Source organism: Condylostylus longicornis, unplaced genomic scaffold (genome assembly GCF_029603195.1).
Source record: "Condylostylus longicornis isolate FDR11 unplaced genomic scaffold, ASM2960319v2 ptg000037l, whole genome shotgun sequence".
Classification (NCBI taxonomy): Eukaryota; Metazoa; Arthropoda; class Insecta; order Diptera; family Dolichopodidae; genus Condylostylus; species Condylostylus longicornis.
Window position 1 is genome coordinate 307,994 of NW_026578006.1, and position 21,382 is coordinate 329,375.

The 21,382-nt window shown below is 23.9% G+C and overlaps 1 protein-coding gene across 1 annotated transcript in view; it reads right to left on the bottom strand.

Moving 5' to 3' along the window:
• LOC129608912 (protein Wnt-1) overlaps positions 1–16,625 on the bottom strand; it is a 71,513-nt gene extending 54,888 nt beyond the window's left edge. Inside the window, exon 1 of the mRNA XM_055520704.1 lies at positions 16,522–16,625. Coding sequence (XP_055376679.1) covers positions 16,522–16,625 — 104 coding nt within the window. The remainder of the gene's footprint in view (positions 1–16,521) is intronic.
• Between the last annotated feature and the right edge of the window lie 4,757 nt (positions 16,626–21,382).

Here is a 21,382-nt window from a genome sequence, read left to right on the forward strand (position 1 = left end):
TACCTTAAAATTTGAGCTTAACAAATTCAACTTAATTTGTTTTTTGATGTCCGGATGAATGCGGATCATAGTTATGCATACAGCGAATTATTACTTATACCTATACATACATAAAATTAAATAATTTTTAAATTTGGCTATTTCTAGAAAAAATCATTTCCTTTCTAGTGTTTATTGTAAAAATAGGTGGGAAAGAAAAATTTTTTCCTCTACCGCATTCCATTTTTCCATAAAAGTTCTCTACGAAAGCATTGAAGTCTTTTGTTTTTTTCATCAAAAACAATTTTTAAATTTTTCAGTATTTTGGTTTAACGAAATAAAAATATGAATTATTTTATAAAATTAGATAAATTTTTGAGTATTTTAGAAAGTAATAATTATTTTTTGAAATTATAATCTAAATCCACTTCAGCATTTTAATAATAGATCGTGTTATAACGTTATCATTGATGAATCTATTCCAGTTTTTTGTGCTAATTTTAAAATATGTCAATATATCCGATACTTAATATTGAAATTTTAATCACATTTATAATATGCCAAAAATATTTTATTTGTCATTTTGTATGACATATTCAAATTGTAGTTGTATATATGAACACAGGTATAAATACATAATATTTCTACACATTAGTTTGTATAATTCTCAATACATATAGCTACGAGTATTCTTTAATCTATTATTAATATTTCTTTAATTGTATGCTTGCTTCGAATTCATTTGCTTACAAATTTTACATCAAATTTTGAAGTTGATTTCATTCAAAATCATATTTAAATTATTTTCTATTTCTCTAATATTAAAATTTTAATTTTATAATTGATGCACACATACAAATACAGAAGAATATTCCAAAACAAAAGCAATAAAAAAAATAATATGAATATGGTTGGTATACTCTGATCAATCTACACATCTGTCAAATGAGACGTGATTTTCAACAAAAACAAATTTTTTTTTTTTTGTTTTTGCTTTTGATTTTTATTGAAATTTTTTTGTTTTGTGTGGTTCATTTTAATTTTGATTAACATCACGCCATCACTTTTGACAGCGATAAGTGTAAAATTTAAACAATTTGTACATTACTACTATGTAGTTTTTATAAAAATTTTTTTTTATGCTTTATAACAATGACATACATAATATATACGTATTACATGTATATGAATATATGTACATAATGATTGCTAGAAAGCCATACAAACGCGTATGTATACGTAAATATTTATTTATTATGCATGTACTTAAGTGTTGGCTTATGTATTAATTGTAATGTATCAAATAAAGTTACCATATACACATAAAATCAAAAAAAGAATGTTGTATAAGTATTTTGTTATACTAATTGTAAAACATCGAATTGTTATGTAGGATGATGTGCTTCTGATTAAAAGTTTAAACACTTCATTTTATTAAAGTGTTTTGAAAATAATTTATTCACCATTTCACGTTCACAAAAACAATAACTTGAAAAGTGTTATACCAATAAAATAATTTGTGGTATAATAGTTTATGTATAACACTTTGTATAAAAGTTTCTATATAACAGTTATAATACTTCGTACAGCAGTTTTAACACCTTTTTATAACAGTTATGAGATTGGCTTTGTACAAAGCTATTTTGTATTACAAGCTGAATTTAAAATAATCTGTTAAAGACTTACTTGTATATATCATACCAATAAAATAATTTGTGATATAATAGTTTACGTATATCATATTGTATAACAGTTTTTGTATAACAGTTATATAAATTTGTATAACACTTATAAAACTTTTTTATAATAATTATGAGAATGGCTTTGTTTAAAGGTTTCTTTTACTAAAAACTGAATTTGAAACAATCTTTTAAAGACTTACTTGAACATAGCTACTCCAATAGCATTGTATTAACTCTTTCTCCAAAACGGTAAGAAAAGTAAGAGCATATTTTTACTTATTCTTCGTCCGAATGACGAAGGCTGGTCGGTAAAAAATTGAAGTTAAACTTTAGGTGAAATTTACAAATTTCGATATTAGTATGCTGGTTACTCATCCGCACAAATATACATGCTTCTCAAAAATATTTCAATTAAAATTAAAATAAATTGTTATACAAGTACATTAAAAAAAGGTAAGATAATGAAAATGAAATTATAAATTTGATCTAAATTCGAAAAATGAAAAAAAAATTATTTTTGTAGTCAAGTCAAGTACAAGAATCTTGAAGAGATTATCAAAGAGAAAAAAAAAACCTGAGCAAAACAGCAAATTCATCAAATACCGAAATGCCATTTTTATTATAATTTTAAATTTAATTTTTAAAATTTTTAATAAAATAAAGAAGAAAACCCAAGAAATTTTAAATAAGTTTTCTTATACTTTTGTTAATTATTCTTTAAGTTCTCTGCTTCGTCTTTAAAACTTCAAATTAAATTTTGTAAATTGTATGAAAAAAAGTTCACAAATCAGAATTTTTGTATAAGAAAAAAAAAAATTATGAATTAATAATATTAAATAAGAACCAGTGAAGGAAATAATGAAAATGTCTACTAACATTAAAATAAAACCAAAAAAAAAAAAATGATTTGTATGTGCGAGTAATAATGTAGATAATTTTTTTTAGCAACAAAATAGTATGTAAGTAGTACTTGTATATAAGTAATATGTGGGACGTGATGATCAAAATCATCAAAAAATATTCTTTAGGTAATTCATTTTTTCTTAATTTTCATTTATAATTTTGTTCATTCTCCTCTTCAAGTCGTCGTTGTCGTCGTCGTCTCAAAATGATATATGAACATAGTTTTAAAAATTCAAGTTTACTTACATCATTTCTTACCTAAATAGCCTAAAAAAGTGAAGACCAGAAAATTGTTAACAAAGAATTTTTTTTTTTTTTCGTTTTTGCACTTTAGTAACTTAAAGTGTTTGTACTTAACAGCTTCAAAATTGCAAAAAAAAATTTTATATAATTTTCTTGTTGAGGTTAACAAAATCGCAGTTTTAAATTACAAAAAAAAAAAATTAAATTGAAACTGATGGAAACCATTATAAATTTTTTTTTTTTTTGCTGCATAAAGGTCTCTGGCAGCAACACATGTTTTACATTTATAATCACATTTCTTACATTTATTTTAACAACAAATTTTATAAAATAAAAAAAAAAAAATCATAATTTATATTTTTCATATACAAAAAAAAAACAATGTATAACAGATTTGTATTTACTGCGAATTACAATTTTATAAAATTTTGTGCAATGAATTTTTAAAAGAAAATATTTTATATATATATATTAGTTAGTTTAGAGGACAATCAAAGGACTTCTCCCCTCCATAAATTTTCTGTTAAATTAAAAAATAAAATGCAATTTTTTATAATTTAATTTTGAGTACACCATTTTGATATAGTAATAATGTGGGCATAGTATTCTTATATTCTGTTTGGCTATTCTCAAGATCAATCGAGATTCAAAGAAAAATATAATTATTTCTACGCTAAATATATAATTATTTTGATGGGGCGAAAAGAAAACATGAAAAAATACCCTGGAAAAACACGGCATCCCTGGAAAAATATCTAGCCACATTTAGGGTCACCCTAATAATTGAATAAAATCTCATACAATAATAAAGTTTGAAAGTAAATAGGTAATATTCAACCATAAGAAGTTTATAAAATTAACTTTTGATTTTAGACAGTCTAACATTACTAACAATTTTTTTGTTTCAAAAATTGGAAAATTTTTGCTATTTATGTATTGTAATTTGTGTTGTTTCTCATCAACTAATACACAAACACAAATTTATAATAACTTTTATTTTAAATTATAAAATAAAAAATTAATTAAAAAATTAATTAAAACAAAACACGGTACCTAAAATATGAGCCGATAAAAATCTAGAAAAATCTGATTAGATTTTTATATTAATTTCCTGGTCTAGTTTTTATCAATTCAAAATTTATATAAAGAATATAAGGCAAAAAAAACAAAAACAAAATTAAATAAAAACTTGCACCCTCCTCTTATGTCCTAATTTAAACACTACACACCACACTTCTGACCATATTTGGCAATTGTAATCATACTACAAATTTATCGTAGTTTTTTTTTTTCTGCTTTTCTTATAAATATCGTTTGTATATAGTATTTGTACATAAATTATCGTATTTATATTGGTATAAATAATTTAATTTGATGTCATAATGATGATGATGAATTAATATAAAAACAATGATAATGATGATTATATGATGATTTTGTTTAAAATGCAATCAGAATTCTAAATTAGTTCGAATAAATAGTTACCGATCACAGACGCGCAGACCTCTGAAAAATCCTATACATATTTCTGTTTAACAGAGAAAGAGAGTGCAAAAAAAAAATTAAATTAACAAATAAGGTAAAACATATTTGGAAATGTTAGGTATTCATGTTTGTCGCACAAAGTTTTAATCATAAATGCTCTTATTAAACATTAAAAGAATAGTGTGGATGATATAAAAAAAAAGTGTGCATAACACGTTCTTAAAACTCACAACATTATACCTGGTACAAGCATAACGATATATATAAAATATGTTTTATTTGAAATTTCCTCATATATTTCTTTTTTCAGAACCCATAAAGATGCGCTTTCATGTTACACTTGGAATACACATTTTTTTTTTTCTTCCTCATCCAAAGGTAAACAAAAATTTCTTAAGTGTTATGATATACTTGCTTATTCAACGGCGCTTATATGATATTTATACATTTAAGTAGTTTGTTCACATTTATGACAGAAGTTCTCAACCTTCTTTGGTCTACAACATTGAAATTACTGTAATTCACCATATTATAATGAAGGTTTTATCTAAACTTTGACGATTAATGTATGAATATAAGGTTCGTCTGAATAAAATCAATTTTTACATATAGATACTTTTGTAGCTCGTCTCCCATTACAGGATTAACAACTTTTGCAAAATGAGAACATAAAAATGATTGTATAAGACTGTATACAATCAATATTTATACTTTGAATAGTTTACCCATAGTGGGGCGCCAGCAAAAATCTTCAGTATTCAATCGCTCCCTTTGGAAAACACTGATTTATATTAACTTCAAATTAGACATTTCTTCGCAAATTTATATTGTTTAATTGTCGTCACCAGCAAGACTGTATCTATATAAATCTACGTCATCAAAGATGTTTTTAAATTAAAGAGAACAAACTTTATATTTGTTGCATTTTTTATAAAAAATTTTTTCATCCTTAATTGGTTATCGATGACAATGAAATTAAAATACAATTTAAATTGATTACAATTTTTTTCTTCCTTTTTCAACTTATTCAACTATTTATCAAGTTGTAGCCATAATGTATAGAGTAATTATTTTGTTGGCCATATTATAGCAGTTGGACTTTTGCATTACATTATAACTAAATTAAAAGAGAAAACAACCTGCAGCAGAGACAGCACAGTTAAACAATATTAAAATATGTAAGTGTACAAGTATTTTCACCGGAAAATTACTTATTTATAAAATGAGAAAAGAACAGTTAAAAAAATCTCAAAAGCAAAGTAGAATATTTAGCGCCATTTACAATATTATTCAATATTGACGCCGTAATGACTATTTAATGTTGATTTCTCTATTTTATATTTTTTTTGTTCTTTAACTTCTTTAATAAATTAATTCAGTTATTTTATTGTAATTTCAGTTTTTATTTTCATTTTGTTAGTCGTTTTTAATTTATTTTTACTTTAAAGACATGAGTATAGTGCCCAGTTTGTTAAATGACTGATAAAATTTTCCAAATTAAGATTATTTTTATTGAAGTTGATTAAATAATGTTTGTCCATTATTAAAAAATTAAACATAATTAATTTTTCGAATACATTTTATTCACAATTAATAATAATTACAAGTTATTTTGTTGTTTTTCCCTTTTTTAAAACAGATTAAGATCTTTAACTGTCTATACATTGACACTGGGACTAGACATATTAGTAGACAAAATTACAAACTATTTGTAGTAAATTCATTATTGCGATAAGATATACAAAATGTGCCTTCTTGTTTTTTAATTACAAAGATAAAGATTTTATAGGAATTTAATTGAAATTGTTATCTAAGGTAATATTGATCGATATCAAGTTTAATGTACTTTACTCATACAAGTTTTACAAAAACTAAAAATCTATTCTTATATACTTAGTTGCTAAGAATTTTTTCCTAATAAGGATATATTTACAATACAAATTTAGCTTACGAAGATTCTTATTAAATTCGATCGAGTGAGTTATTTATTTCGGTATTAATTTATTCTTTCAAAATTAGGGCATTTTCGCTACAACCAAAAAAGTATTGAAAATGCCCTTATGTAATATTTAGTTCAAAAGAAATTAAAGTTAGTTAGTACGAGGGCTGTCCGAGAATTAAGTAGCCTAACCAAGAAAATACAAAAAATTTGAAAAAAAATAAGCCTGGCAGAAAGCTCTATCATTTTAAGGATTAACTGTCACACTTTTATTTTTATTTTTTTTCTTTTCAGATTACCGCTATTAATAGTGAAGCTTTTCAGTAAATTTTTAATATAGATAAAATTGGTCATCGTTATGTCATTCAATATTTTTATTTGAAAGGTCTTAGTCCAGCCGGTATCAAAAGTGAACTAGATTCTACACTAGAGAAGTCTGCTCCCTCATATGCAATGATTAAAAATTGCGTAGCGCAGTTTAAACGTGGCCATAGTAGCTGTGAAGATTAACATCGCACTGGTCGACCAAATGAGGTCACCACGCTAGAAACGGTTAAAAAAATCCACAAAATTATACTAGACGACCGTCGACTGAAAGTGCGTAAGTTAGCTAGTAGGCTTATTAAAATAAAGATATAGTAGGCTTATTAAAAAGTGCTGTACATCGGATATTGACCGAAAATTTGGACACGAAAAAGCTTTGCGCAAGATGGGTGCCGCGTTTACTCACAATCGACCACAAACAACATCGTGAGGATGTTTCAATGAACTGTTTGGCCATGTTTACTAAAAATAAGACCGAATTCTTGCGTCGATTTATAACAATGGATGAAACAAAACTCCAAATTTGTCGAAGAAAAAAGTGTTGTTTCATCAAGACAATACACCAGTTCACACATCTGCAATCGCCATGGCAAAAATTAATGAATTGAAGTTTAAACTGCTTCCTCACGCACCCTATTCACCAGATTTATCCCCCTCAGATTTCTTTCTATTTCCAAACTTGAAAAAATGGCTTGGTGGGAGAAGATCTTTTACAAATGAAGAGGTAGAGTCTGGCTCTTTTGCAGAGTTTCCCAGTTCTTAATATAAAAATGGTATCGAAGCAATTTAACACCGCTAGCAAAAGTGTATCGACCTAAAAGGGGACTATGTTGAGAAATAAAAATAAATTTTGTCAAAATTTTTGTGTTTTCTTGGTTGAGATACTTAATTCTGAGACAGCCCTCGTATTAATAAAAATATGAACAAAATTAACAGGGTTTCCATTAAAATATTTCGTAAATTTTGAAGATGAAGTCCCCTTTTTTTCTCGTGAACGACACAAAATTTCTAGTGACTTTATCAAAAATTTTGAAGTTCTAGGTGAATGCTCTAGTAATATTCAGCTTTGCCATATGAATGTGAGAACAGTATTCAACAACAATTTTAAAAAAATTTCGGAATATTATGGCGTCATAAAATAATATTTCGTGTGCTGCACAATATTACTTAATAAAATTTTAAAAATTAGATTTATTACAAAGAGAAAATCCCATACATCATCATACAACTTTTAATCATGCGTACTTAAATAACACTAATTTCATTTTAAAAGTTCGACATACCAAATATTTTTCATGTCAAAAACATAAATTTAAAATTCATATTAATTAATAATTAATTTCATAAAATTTAAATTAGTCATTTAAAATATAAGTCTGAATTAATAATGAAATTCCTTTTGAGGTCGACAAACTTTTGAAATTTAATTTATGATTTTAAAAAATTAATTTTTTTTTCTCTTGTGTGTTTTTAAAATGATTTAAATTTCTGTTATGATAAAGAAATGCCATCAATCTTAAAATAATCTATTGAATTTCTTTCAAAATTTCAATAATTTTGTTGAAACAATGGAAAATCTTAAATAAAAAGTTGCCATGCAGAATCCAATCTTAAAGAACCAAGACACAACATAGTAAAAAAAAAAACACCTCAATTTTCTCATCATTTCATGGTTTTAATCTGTAAAAGCAAAAACCAAGCTTAAGTAAACCTAAACAAATCACCATTTTTTTTTGATTTATTTTTGTCTAAAAGAAATATTCTTAAAAAGCATCAAATCAATAAAGAAATAATGACGAAAGCAACATTTTTTTCCCTCCATACTTATTTCAAAACTTCATATATTCCTCTGAATTGGCTTTTTAAGGAGTTTAAAACTTATGAAGCAAAAAATAAATATTTTGCCATAAACCGTTTTAAATCTAAATTAAAACAAAAAAAAAAAAAGAAACGCATTACGATCTTATTAATGAATGCATCGAATTCGAGAAGCAAAAACCATAGCATTGTTTTCTTTCAATTTAAATTATATTATTTGAGCTATACAATTTTTTTTTCAATACTAGGCTGATGATCTCAAGAATCCAATATATTTATTTCAATTTATTCGCTTATAATATGAAAAAAAAAACAAAAATTGTTTATCACATTTTTTTTTAAATACGATATTCTTAAATATGAATTTAGTTGACCAAATCCGGTCATGGTAATCACTTTTCAATTTTGAAATGGATAATATTAAATCCAAGTCCAATATTCTTCAAAAAAACGAAAAAATTTGAAAAGTTGCTAAAAAATTCAAATTTTATGCTTTTCTTTTGGGAATCATAAAGCCTTTTCATCGTTCACAATATTGGAAGACTATTTTTTGCTCAAGTTGTTGTTTTGGTTCTATTTTTCTTTCTTCTTTTTGGAATTTTTTCAATCGCATCCCTGTCAAAAAATTCAATAATAATAATAATAATGAGAGCTCGGCGACAATAAAAATGTGTTGATGTGATCAACTTTAAATTTGGAATTTTTTTTTTTTTTTGCAATTTAAAAATGTAAGGAGTGCAAAGAAATAAAAAACTTGCTTAAATATTTCTTTTCAAAAGAATTAATTAAATTTTTATAAAAATTATTTATAAAAACTACAATCTTATAGAAAATCATATTGGTATACTAGCCAGCCATCTAACACTGCACAATATTATCCATATAAAAAAATTATCCAATATTGAGAATCAAAATAAACGCACCTTCTTTTATACATACTTAATACATCTTCCTCGCCGTTTATACCCAGTTTATCTCTTCAAAATCAAGTAAATTTCCTATTTATATCCTCATCCAATATATCAAAGATAAAAATTTATGAAAACATGATTCAAAACAATAAAAATCTGAATTTTTTGACCAAAAAAGGCCAACTTAAAAATATAATTTTAAAATTTAATCGGAAAGAATCCTTTTTTTTTCTCTAAAGTAAAAATATATTTAGAAAAAATTACCAAATCTTTTTTTCAGTTTTTATAAACGTGAAAAATTAAACAAAAAAAAAAATTAATCACAAAAATTGTTTTAAACTCAATGGGAAAAAAATACGATAAAGATAAAGAAAAAAATACGTATTAAATCAGATCAATCCGTATAATAAGGTGATGGAACTTCTAAAACCAAAAATTGAAATACTTATAATAATTTTATTGTATAGAGAGCAAAAAAATCATCATCGGATTTCAGTTCAGATTAAATGAAGAGACAGAAAATAAAGAACAAAAACAACCTATGGAAAAAGTTAAAAAAAAAAAAAACAGGACGAAATTATTCGGTTTTCATTATTTGTTATACATATTTAAAATATTTCTTTAACAGAATAACAGAAGTTCAACAAAATGCACGTCTATGCCATAACACTAAAACCTAAGCGAAACTTCAGTATCAAAAAGTTTTCGTTTTTATTTTATTTCGGTATTATATGGGAAACTAATGATTACTCTGTTCTTTACGAATTATCAATAATAATCAACAATTTTTTTCTGCCATGATACCACAACTGTCACTAATATCATTGCTACCAAATCCTGTCAACTTCAAATTCTTTAAAGAAAACAAAAAAAAAAAAAAAGTTACAAGTTATTTTCATTTTCCTCTTTTTTTTTTTTTTGGTAAAACTTCTTTTTTTTTTATAGTTCATCTTCTCTTCTCATTTTATTTATATTTTCATTTTAAAACCGAAATTTTTTTACTATGTGTCAGTCGTCGTATTACAAAAATACAATAAAATAAAATTAAATGAAATTTTTCAGTCAGAATTCAACAACTTTTCTTTTTTTTTTTGTCATTTTAAACAAAAGATTACCTTTTTAATGGATAAACGCGAATTAAATAAGACCATATCATCCATAAGTAGATATACATATATTCATACTAATATATATTTACACACGCGTGTATATTCGCATCAATGTAAGCCTTTGAAAAAATTTTAGTTTAATAAAATACAAACAAAAAAAATTCTTTGAAAGCTTTTCATGCACAGTCGTTTCGGCTGTCAAGATATCGGTATTAAAATTTTTTTTTTGTTCTGCTTAGTATAACGTTACTTCTATGGGAATATACGTATAGTTGTATTTAAAAAAAATTTGTTTTCAAAACAATGCTTTTAATGGAATAATTTCTAATTTCAGTTTTTTTTGAATACCATGATGATTAGCATATACATTAATACAGTTAAAATTGAACCGGGCTGACCAATGGCAATAGAAGTTTGACATAATTATTATTTAAATTTCTCTCTATGCTAACAATCGTTGCCTTGAATAGTCTTAAAATACGTAAATAGTTTTCGAGTCAAGTCTTCCCAAGGTGTACGTATTTTGAGCCTAAATTTTTAGATTTGGTGCAAAAATTTTTTAGAGTATTTTTATTTAAAAATCTACCCTTTTCACCAAATATTTAAAAAATAAAACTGGTGAATTAGTAGAACATTTATATGACTATGATTTTAGGTAATTAATATTTTAAAGTATTCCACCTTTAGTAGTTTTTACCGGCTTAGGAACGCTTGCTGTTGAAATTAGTAAAGTTAAATAAATTTTCAATAAAATATCGGAATTCAGTAAACTTAACTTGAAATTAAATTGTTTTCGGAATGGTGCCCAAGGAGGGGCTCTAACGATCCCGTAGTCGGCCACCATTTTGAATTTTTTGAACGCGTGGCACTATAACGTCTTAAAAATTATTCAAAAATAATTTTTATTATTTAAAAATATTTAAAAATTTACAATAGACTCAACCACTAAACCTCTTGCAAACTAACCTTGTTTTATCTATTTAACCTAAAATTTCTTAACAAATTGTTATAATATTTTTCTTTGTCACTCAATTATGTATAATAATTTGTGTAAAAATTAACTACAAAACTTAATTATTATTCAATCTTGCTGAATTTCATGATATCGAAACCTGGATTAATGGTCATAATGAGAATATGTTTTGAAAAGAAAATTCTAGTTTTAAATATTTGACATATTTAGTCAAAAACTTCAAATAATTTTGATTTCCAAATGTACTTCACTATTCAGTGTCTTATATAAAATAATTTAAAAAAAAAAAGGGTAATAATTTAGCAAATCAATTCATTATGACATATACAAGATAGCGTACAAAAATTTTCAATCTGCTTAGATATTTCTCCGCCTATATGCATCTGTTTACAACACTTCAATATCTTTGAAGACAGGAACCAGCACTTTTATATTATAAATGGTTTCTGTAAGTAAATTTATACTCGTATGTCTAGAAGAAAATTTAAACTCATTCCTACCGATTAACGATTAACTGCACAAAAATCAAAATAAAGAACATTTTGTAACGACTTACTGAGGCACGCTTCTTTGCACTTTGAAATTAACCAAAATTTTAAGGGCTACTTCCATCACCACAATGCATATATACTGCATAATAAATTATATTTTAAGAAATAAATTCGTTACCATAAAAATTAGGGGTTGAATGTGTCGTATAATTGAGTGAACCACTATGAAAAGGTATGTGCTTATGAAACATTCGTAAAAGCTATAACTTCCATGTCAATTGTCTGAATTGAACAAAAATCGATTTAATATAAAATTAGATTGAAAAGAATTAATCTCAGTATAGAATTTGCCACACATAGTTTCTCATTACATATTCTTCTTTTATACGATATTGTGAATTTTAATTTTAAATCCACAAAAATGCCTGCTATATTTATTGTTACACTATAATAATTTATTCAGAATAACACTGTTTACTTTCATAGACATGATAATTACATAATTATGTATAATATTATTATACAAATTATATTTAATAGCATAAATTCTTAAAAACAAAATACATTGTTTGTAAATCTATTTTATACTTTGTAATTATATAGTTTTAGTATCTTACTGTCTTTATCATTATAACTATTAAACATTTTATTCTTTAATCTTTTGTTTTAACATTCCACTTATTTGGCATAAAAAAAATGTAAAACTTACTTTAATCAACTCTTCGGACTAAGTGTTTTATATAAAACAAATCTTATACACTTAAAGTATTTTATCAAATCTGTGGTAACAAAGCGAAATTAATTAAGTTGAATGCTCATTATTCCAAATTACTCGATTCCGGCAATTTTAAGACTGTCAAATTAAAATGCTAAAACCGTCCGAATATAATCAAAATAAATAAAAGAAAAGGTTTTCCAAACGAGCTATCAACAAATTTGCACCTATTTTTATAATTTAATACAAAAATCTGTTTTAATTAAAGTCCTTAAATTTTTTAAATCAAAAACTGTTAATGGCTTAGGCAAACATGAAATTTTTATTTTTACAATTGCGCCCTGATTGTATAATCGTTGCGCGCACATCTAAGTAACTAAACTATTGCGTTAAGTAATGCAAATCGAATGTGTTAAATAAAAATTGCATTGAGTTCGTAAAAAATTACAAATTGTTTGATTGCTTAATTGCATGAGATCATACAGTTGCATGTATTCGCGTTTGAATATAAACCAATGAAATATACAAATAAGCAATCAGAAAGAGGTAAAACTAAAAACTGCATGTCTATAGTGATCCAACTTATGCAATTTTGCCTTCTTACCACAGAAATAAGATAAGAAAATTTTAATATATTGCCTTTCAATAAAATTTCAAAAAGATTTTCACATTTCATTTAACTTTCAACTAAGTATATTAAAAAAAAAAAAAACAAAAAAAATAAGAAAAATATAATAACAATAATGAAAAGAAAATTGAAAAATAGAAGATAAATTTTCGCTTTTCAATTATAATCTACACCACCACAATTATTATTACGGCACATGTCACCTCACGGAGGTTCTTCATATTTATAAAAATATTTTATACGCTTTGTTTTTCTTTTGTATTTTGTTTGCATATACATATACACACAATATTGTATAGTTTTGCATATATGTATATATATTAGCCGCGGTGGATCGATCAGCGGCTCAGATCAATAATACTTAACGATCAAAATAGGTGATCTAGTGTGATCATATTACATTCAGTTTTATTTTGTAATTTATTTCTTATTTATTTTTCTTTTCTTATTTTATTCCTAGATTATCCTGATAATCATTATGTTATTCTATATATATATATATTTATGGAGTTAGTTAATATTATTATTTTTATGCATTCAATATAGATGAGAAAGGTACAGATTTGTGATGTATATAATTACACATATACTATTTTCATTGTAACATAAGTACATTTAAAGTAACTTTAATGTTATATGTAACTGTGCAATTATATATGTACATATATATTTATATGAGTTACTTAATGCGTAGATATAAAAGAGTTATTTGAGTATATTGGCCTCTTTTTATTTTTTTTGTTCTTTGTGACTTCTATTGAGTGCAACAAATTGAATATGAAATTATTGCACACTTGATATGAGATGACCACATCATATAATAACTTGTAATATTGACGATGTTGATTATAATAACGGCAGCGGTGGCGGCGGTCATCTCTTAAATTTTATGAAAAAAAAAAAACATTCATTATACAAACAGTGAAGAAAAAAAAAAACAAGACAAGGAAAGCTATAAAATTTTTTTTTAAATGAACATTTTATTGTTACAACCTTTCTTGGACGGATTTTTTATGTGTTAAATATACAAACAAACAAAATAAGAAAAGAAAAATTCATTATTTTAAATTGAATTGAAAAAGTTTAGATTAGACCAGATCGCATTCACACATAGTAACTATATATGTAAGTATATATATTTTAGAAAAATGTAGTTGAAATTTAAGTTTTTAATTTTAATTTTTTTTTAATAAGGTAAACACTTAAGGAGATACTAACTTGTTTTATTTCTCTTTTATTACAAATAACTAACACATATAGGCGCTCCATGTTTATATGTACATATGCATCTATATAGACCGAATATATATCTATAAGTATGTAATAATAATGTATAAATTGGTTTCTCTTGTATTATTTTATACCCATAGTGACATTTCTTTATAGTGCGGTTGGTTGGTCATCATACTTTATTTAATTTGAAAGGAGAAAAACCTCAAGATAAGATTGTAAAAACCTTAACCATTAATCATTGAATGACTCGATTTATCCATCCGTGAGTATTAATTCTTTATTTTTTTTTTTGTGCTTTACATTGTTTATTTATATAGTAGAAATGAAAGAGATAGAAATATTGTTTTGGAAACAATGAATCGATTAAAAGAATCTATACTAAAATACGATATGTGCACTTGTATTCGTACTTAAATATGGAAATAGGTATATACATACGTACATTTACGTCAGATGTAAATGAAATGGATTTTATTGTAAAATTTTTTTTTTCTTTTAAAGAAAAGGACAAAATTATCCTTGATGAAAATTGATTATTTATTGAAAAATTTGAAATTTTTTAATTCTAAAAAAATCATTAAAAATATTGAAATTCTTAAAGGCACCACTTTTATTTTGGGGAATCAAATAGGGTTTTACAAGATTGTGTATATATATATGTATATACAATAGGTAAATAAAATTTAAATGATAATTAAATAATTTTTATACGTCATCAGAAAATTGTAGACTTTAAGATTTTTTTTTTCTGAATTTTTACTATGGAAATGTTAAAACAATGAGTCATCGTTGGTCAATAAAATTACAAAAAAAAAATGTATTTTGATAATATAAAATATTTTGATAGTATTGAGATGGGAATAATTTTAAATGAGGCCTTTGATTTAATGACATATCCAGTTTAGAATTTTTGTTTTAATTCACTTATATGCAATAAAATTCTAATAAATGCTCAACTGTAGCAAACAAACAATTCAAATCAATTGAAATGCTTCACTTACTAATGTTATTTAAAATTTTATGATTTTAAGAATAACCGAAAGAATACTTTAATATTGTTTTAAATTGAGATATATATGAACACATTCTATAATAATAATTTACTATAAGTATTACATAAGTAGACACAGACATGGAATTACATGGATGATAAGAACATGGAATTACTTATATAAGTATAGCCATTCATCTCATTGGAAGAGTAAATTCCCATCTATGCCATTTCAGATATTAAATTATCAATTTATCTAATAATTTTGTATAATTTCATATTGTAATTAGTAATATTTAAACTTGTACAAAAACCAAATAAGCGCAACAAATATGATTTATATTACTCTTAATTGTTGTCATAGATTTGTAAATTTTATTCAATTACTTATACATTCTGCGCCGTATTGTATTTATACAACTACGCACTTAATTTTTTTTTTCAAAAAACAAAAAAAAATATATCAGTCTTATACCCCATACCTGTGAATACTTCCGACTACTCCACCAGCTTAAATCATTTTTCGTAATTTTATGGCGCAAAGAAAAAATTCCTTAAATATAGAAAAACTTAATTCGTTTGAAATTCTCAAATTTGAAAAAAAAAAAAAAAAATATCCTTCAAAAAATTGTTTCAAATAATTTAAACAAAAAATTTAATTCAAACTCCTACTTTCCATTAGGTGACAGTAGCTTGTATGCCACATAAAAGTATTTGACATGTTTATATTTAATAATACAATATTAGTCAGAATTTGACAATAGAACATTATAATTTAAAATTCTGCAATCTCACTTATTATTAGATTTTTTCGAATTTTATTCTTATATTTCAAATATTTGACCTATTTTATTATTAAATTTGATTTATTTGAAATTATTCATTTTAAGTTTAATAGGTTTCCTTTGTTCTAAAACTATTACAGCATATGAGTACTTTGTATTTGCATAAATCCTGTAAATTCTTAATTACTTTGAATTGTTTATACTGGAACTAAATAAGTATATGGTTAAGATATTAACAAAGGAATTATGTAAGTGGTAGACGAAATTATATTACGAAATTTACATTATAATCAGCATTAAGAGAAAACTTACCACCACATAGATCCTCTACCTCGACCTGGTTTATGTTTACTTTCAGCTTCAGAACTGGAACTAAGTGCAATAAGGCACATAACAATTACAATTGTTAGATCCATTTTATATTTTTTATATAATTTTATTTATTTTCAATATATTTAATTAAAAAAAAAAAACTAATTTTTTATATTAAATTGTATATATACAATTAAATATTAATTTTATAAATTAAGTAATTTTAAATTAATATTATATAAATATTTAAATTAATTATTTTATATAAAAAGTTCACTAATTATTAGTGATTTCTTAATTTCTTAAGTTAATTAGAGAAATATTAAATTTGCTTAACTCGTTCCTATGACTCGTTCCTATATATATATAACAATTTAAATAATATCGGAATAATTCCGACGTTAATGGCAAATTGTATTCAAAATCGTTAAGTATATGTACTTAGTATTATCGATTATACGTTTTTATGTTTAAATATACAAAAATATTCATTTACTGCAAAAACTATAATTAATTATAAAATTCTTTTTTCTTTTACAATTCATTATTTCAAATTATTTTAATATTCTATTCAAATTTTTTAACATTATTATTAATTCAATTATTAGGTCTGTAAATTGTTTGATATATTCTTATTGTATTATAAAAACTCATTTTTTAGTTAAAATCTTCTTTAATTATTATATTAAATATAATATATTAATTATGACAATATTAAATAACTTTATTTACTAATTCGAAGGAGTTAATTACGATCAATTTTTAAATCAATTTTAATAAATTTCTTAAATTGTTTACAAGAAAAAACACAAAATAGAAAAATCAAAATTTAATTACAGTAATCATGCGCAATTAGAAACATGTATTAACATGTTCATTTTTAATTACAATATCACTTGATTTGAAATACATATGGATGTACATATGTACAATGTGAGAATAATTTCTGTAAAATAATTTTTTACTTTTACACGTTTTTTTTATTAAACCACAAAAATATTGTGTTAATTTTATATTATGTATAATTTTCCTTTTATATAATAAATAAAAATATATTTAATTTTCCTCTTATAGGGATTTAAATAAAATTTTTCTTCTCTTTTACTAAGACTTTCAAAAAAAAAAACCCAGTAAATAATTGTTAACCGATCCAAAGCTAGTACTTGACTGAAGAAGTAAAAAAAAACAATGTCTTGTAGTAGCCAAAAGCAGCGTAACAGTACAAAAACTAAAATAAAAAAAAAAACAAAACAAAAAGGCCCGTGCATCAAACAGTGCTTAAAAGAATCAGAAAGGTAGGTACATAGGTAAAAATTCAACAGAAACACAAATTTAAAAATAATAAGAAAAAATTAAAAAAACAAAAAAACCAAATAAAATCAGAAAATACAGAGAAAAAACACAAAAAAAAATAACAAACAAAAAACTAGGTACCTACATTTTATGTACAATTTTTTTTTTTTTAACCATCATCAAAATATTGAAGATCGGCCACTATATAAAATCATCTTCAACAAAATAATGAGAGAATATCAAAAAATATTGAAAACAACAAAAAGAAAGAAAAAATGTTGAACTCACAGAAACTCAACACAATCATTTTGGTTTTAGTAATTCATTAATTCATATAAGAAAACTAAGAGCGTCGAGCGGTAAGTCAATGCTTCATATGAATTATGTATATAAACAAGAAGTAAATAGGGTGAAAAAAATAATAATAGAGAAGAAAATAATATTTACTCTCTTAATTTTTTTAAAAGGAAAATAATAATATCTTAGCAACATTAACATGTATAGAAACATTATAGCTATCAACATAATTTATCCACCTTTTATTAACATTATATATTATTTTAAATAAGTAAATAAATAATAAAACATAGTTTTAACCACCATAGTAAATTTAATTCAACTTTTTTTATCTGTTGAATTTGTTGAAAATTAAATTTTTAGCATTTCATAACATTGTTATTGCTTTATTTATTTCATTTTTTTTTTTCAAATTCGCTCTCACATTCTCTCTCTATCTCTCTCTTTTCTTAAAATTACTTAAACATGATCGCGGTGGCAATTGCCAGTGCCACATGGATTTTATATAGAAAATAAATATATAAAAAAAAGGACAAATCACGATCAGTAAAAAATATAATAAAAAATAAATTAAATTTAGGGCGGAGTTTTTTTTTTCCTCCTTAAGTTTATTTATGTATAGTATTGTAAATTTTATATTCTTGTCATATGACGTACATAATATTATGTACATTATTATAGCGCCATATGAAAATTTTTATTAAAAATAAAAGAAAAGAAAAACAAAGAGTAAGGAAAGAGAGAAGTATAAAAGAAATTTGTTAAATTGGGATCGATTCGGTATTATGTACATAATCTACATAAGCAGATAAGTATATAATACATAAGTTGCGTTGTGTTACGACTCTTTAAATTTATTTATAGTGGAAATTGAATTCGATCCAAGCTTAAAAATTTCATTAGAACATCATAGAATATGATTGATGAACTGTACATAATGTAAATATGAAATACATAATATAAGTAAAGTATATATGTGTTATTTTATATTATATGTATCAATTAGATGTGTTTGTGTTTTATAGATTTATGTAGGTTTACTAGCAATTCTGTGAGATTTAGTTTGAAAATAACGTGTGCAATTATGGATTAAATTCAATATCATTCAATTGATTTTTAGCAATAATGAATTTTGTTTAATTATATGAAAATTTTATTTTGCATTCTCACACGAATTAAAAATTTTTTAATGCACTTTTGGTATTTTCAAAAAAGCTATTGTATTGTGAATTTTTAATTGACTCTTATTTATGTACGTATAAACTTATTAATTATTTATATATATGACTCATAAAATGAGTAATTGTATAATAACGTATAGTAATAAAAGTGATTTGTAACCCTATTTATTATAGAAATATATAGAAACTGATGGTATAATGGGAAACAACCGAACTTCAAAATCATTTCTATATAGGTAATACCAAACGTTCCATTACTCGAAATGCCGAAAAAAAAAACAAAAATTTTGAATTTTAGTTTTTTTTTTTTTTTTTGTATATTTAAGTGAAAAATTTTGTTAAAAATTATATTACTTCCTCTCTAAAACAATTAATAATTTTATCATTATATTTTATACATTTTTTTTTCTTTAACAATTTTAATAATCACATTAACACTTAGATAATTATTATTAATTGATAACTAATTTACTATATTTGCTATTCATATTTTATCTACATATTTACATATCGTTATTTTTTTTTCAGTTTTTGTTTTAAAGTCTGTCATATATAGTATAATAATAATGACTTGAAATAACTTCTGCCCAACCTTAATTTAAAAAATAAATATTATGTACCTATACTAAATTATAATATTTGTACTCATACGTATACACTTTCAGATAACAGTTATATGAATATTTACATAAACAGTTGATGAGTATAACAAATTCTATATATTGTTATACATACATACATATATATTATTTAAAAAGCTTCTTGAGTTCTTGTTGTGTTAGAAATTAATGAAAAATAAAATATAATTTTACTTTTTGAAATCAAACTAAAAAAATATTTGGCAAATTGACAAAAACAAATTTAACAAACTACCTACAGGGGTTCTGGTTTCCCAGTTACGACTTTGTTGTACCTATGAGCGAGTTCTGTAACAAAATCTTGTGAGTGTTCAGAACTATGTTTAAATGTTTCTTTTCAGGCAGTATCACAAAAGTTGTGTCACAATTTTATTGTCAAGTTATTCTACTTGCAGTATTCCGTGCCAAATTATATTCTGAAACAAAATTACTTTGATTTCGAACCAACGCCCTTTTTCGTAAAGCGTCAGCACAATCCACATTCCACATAATATATGTAGAATGTAAATTATTAAATGACAAATGGTTGTACAATTTAATTGCATGTGTATATTTTTTTCTGTCGTCATTATTTACTCAATTTATGGTTACCATTTAAAAATTTTCAAAAATATTTTTTTATAATATTAAATTGTGTCAATTTTCAATTCGTTTTTGTTTGATATATTCACAATAATAAGCAGATAAGTATAACAATGACAAATTATTATAATGTTACGATTATCTTCAGTATATTTTATAATTATTTACTCCATAAACATATATTGAATATATTGTAATTAAATTATTCTTGTTACAATATGAATAAGAAATGAAAATAAAATTTTTATGATATAAATGCATTTATAATTTTCAGGTTAAGTAAAAATAAATTAAGGTGTAAAAAAAAGATTTAAATAATATGAATAACTGTTTAAATTAATTTTTGATTCATCATTAATTAATATATTTAAAAAAAGATTTGATAAGTATTTGTTTAATCATCAAGTATAAATTATGGTATTTTAGGGGTAATTTTGAGAACCTACTGATATATTGGCCAAATATATTGAGTTGGAATTACAATTGTTATTCTAACCTTGTTATATTAATGCCCTTAATGTTAACAACTCGATGCCAATATAAATATTAAATATTAAAATTTGGTTATACTTAAGACACTTTCATTTTTTCTGCCATAGTTGATTGTTTACGTATAAACAACACATAACCAATGTGTACAAAAAGATGTTGTAAATTAACTAGAATCAATAGAATTGTCAATTGTCAATGGACTATAAAAACGCTTCCAGTTTTCATGTTAAAATTTTTCATTCTGAAATTGATCATTTTTGTTTTGCAAACAATATATAAAGAATTTTCCTAGCAACGTATACACATGTTTTTCAATACGTTGAATACAGATTCTGGAAAAACCCATTCTGAATGATTTTTAGCAAAAATTATTCTATG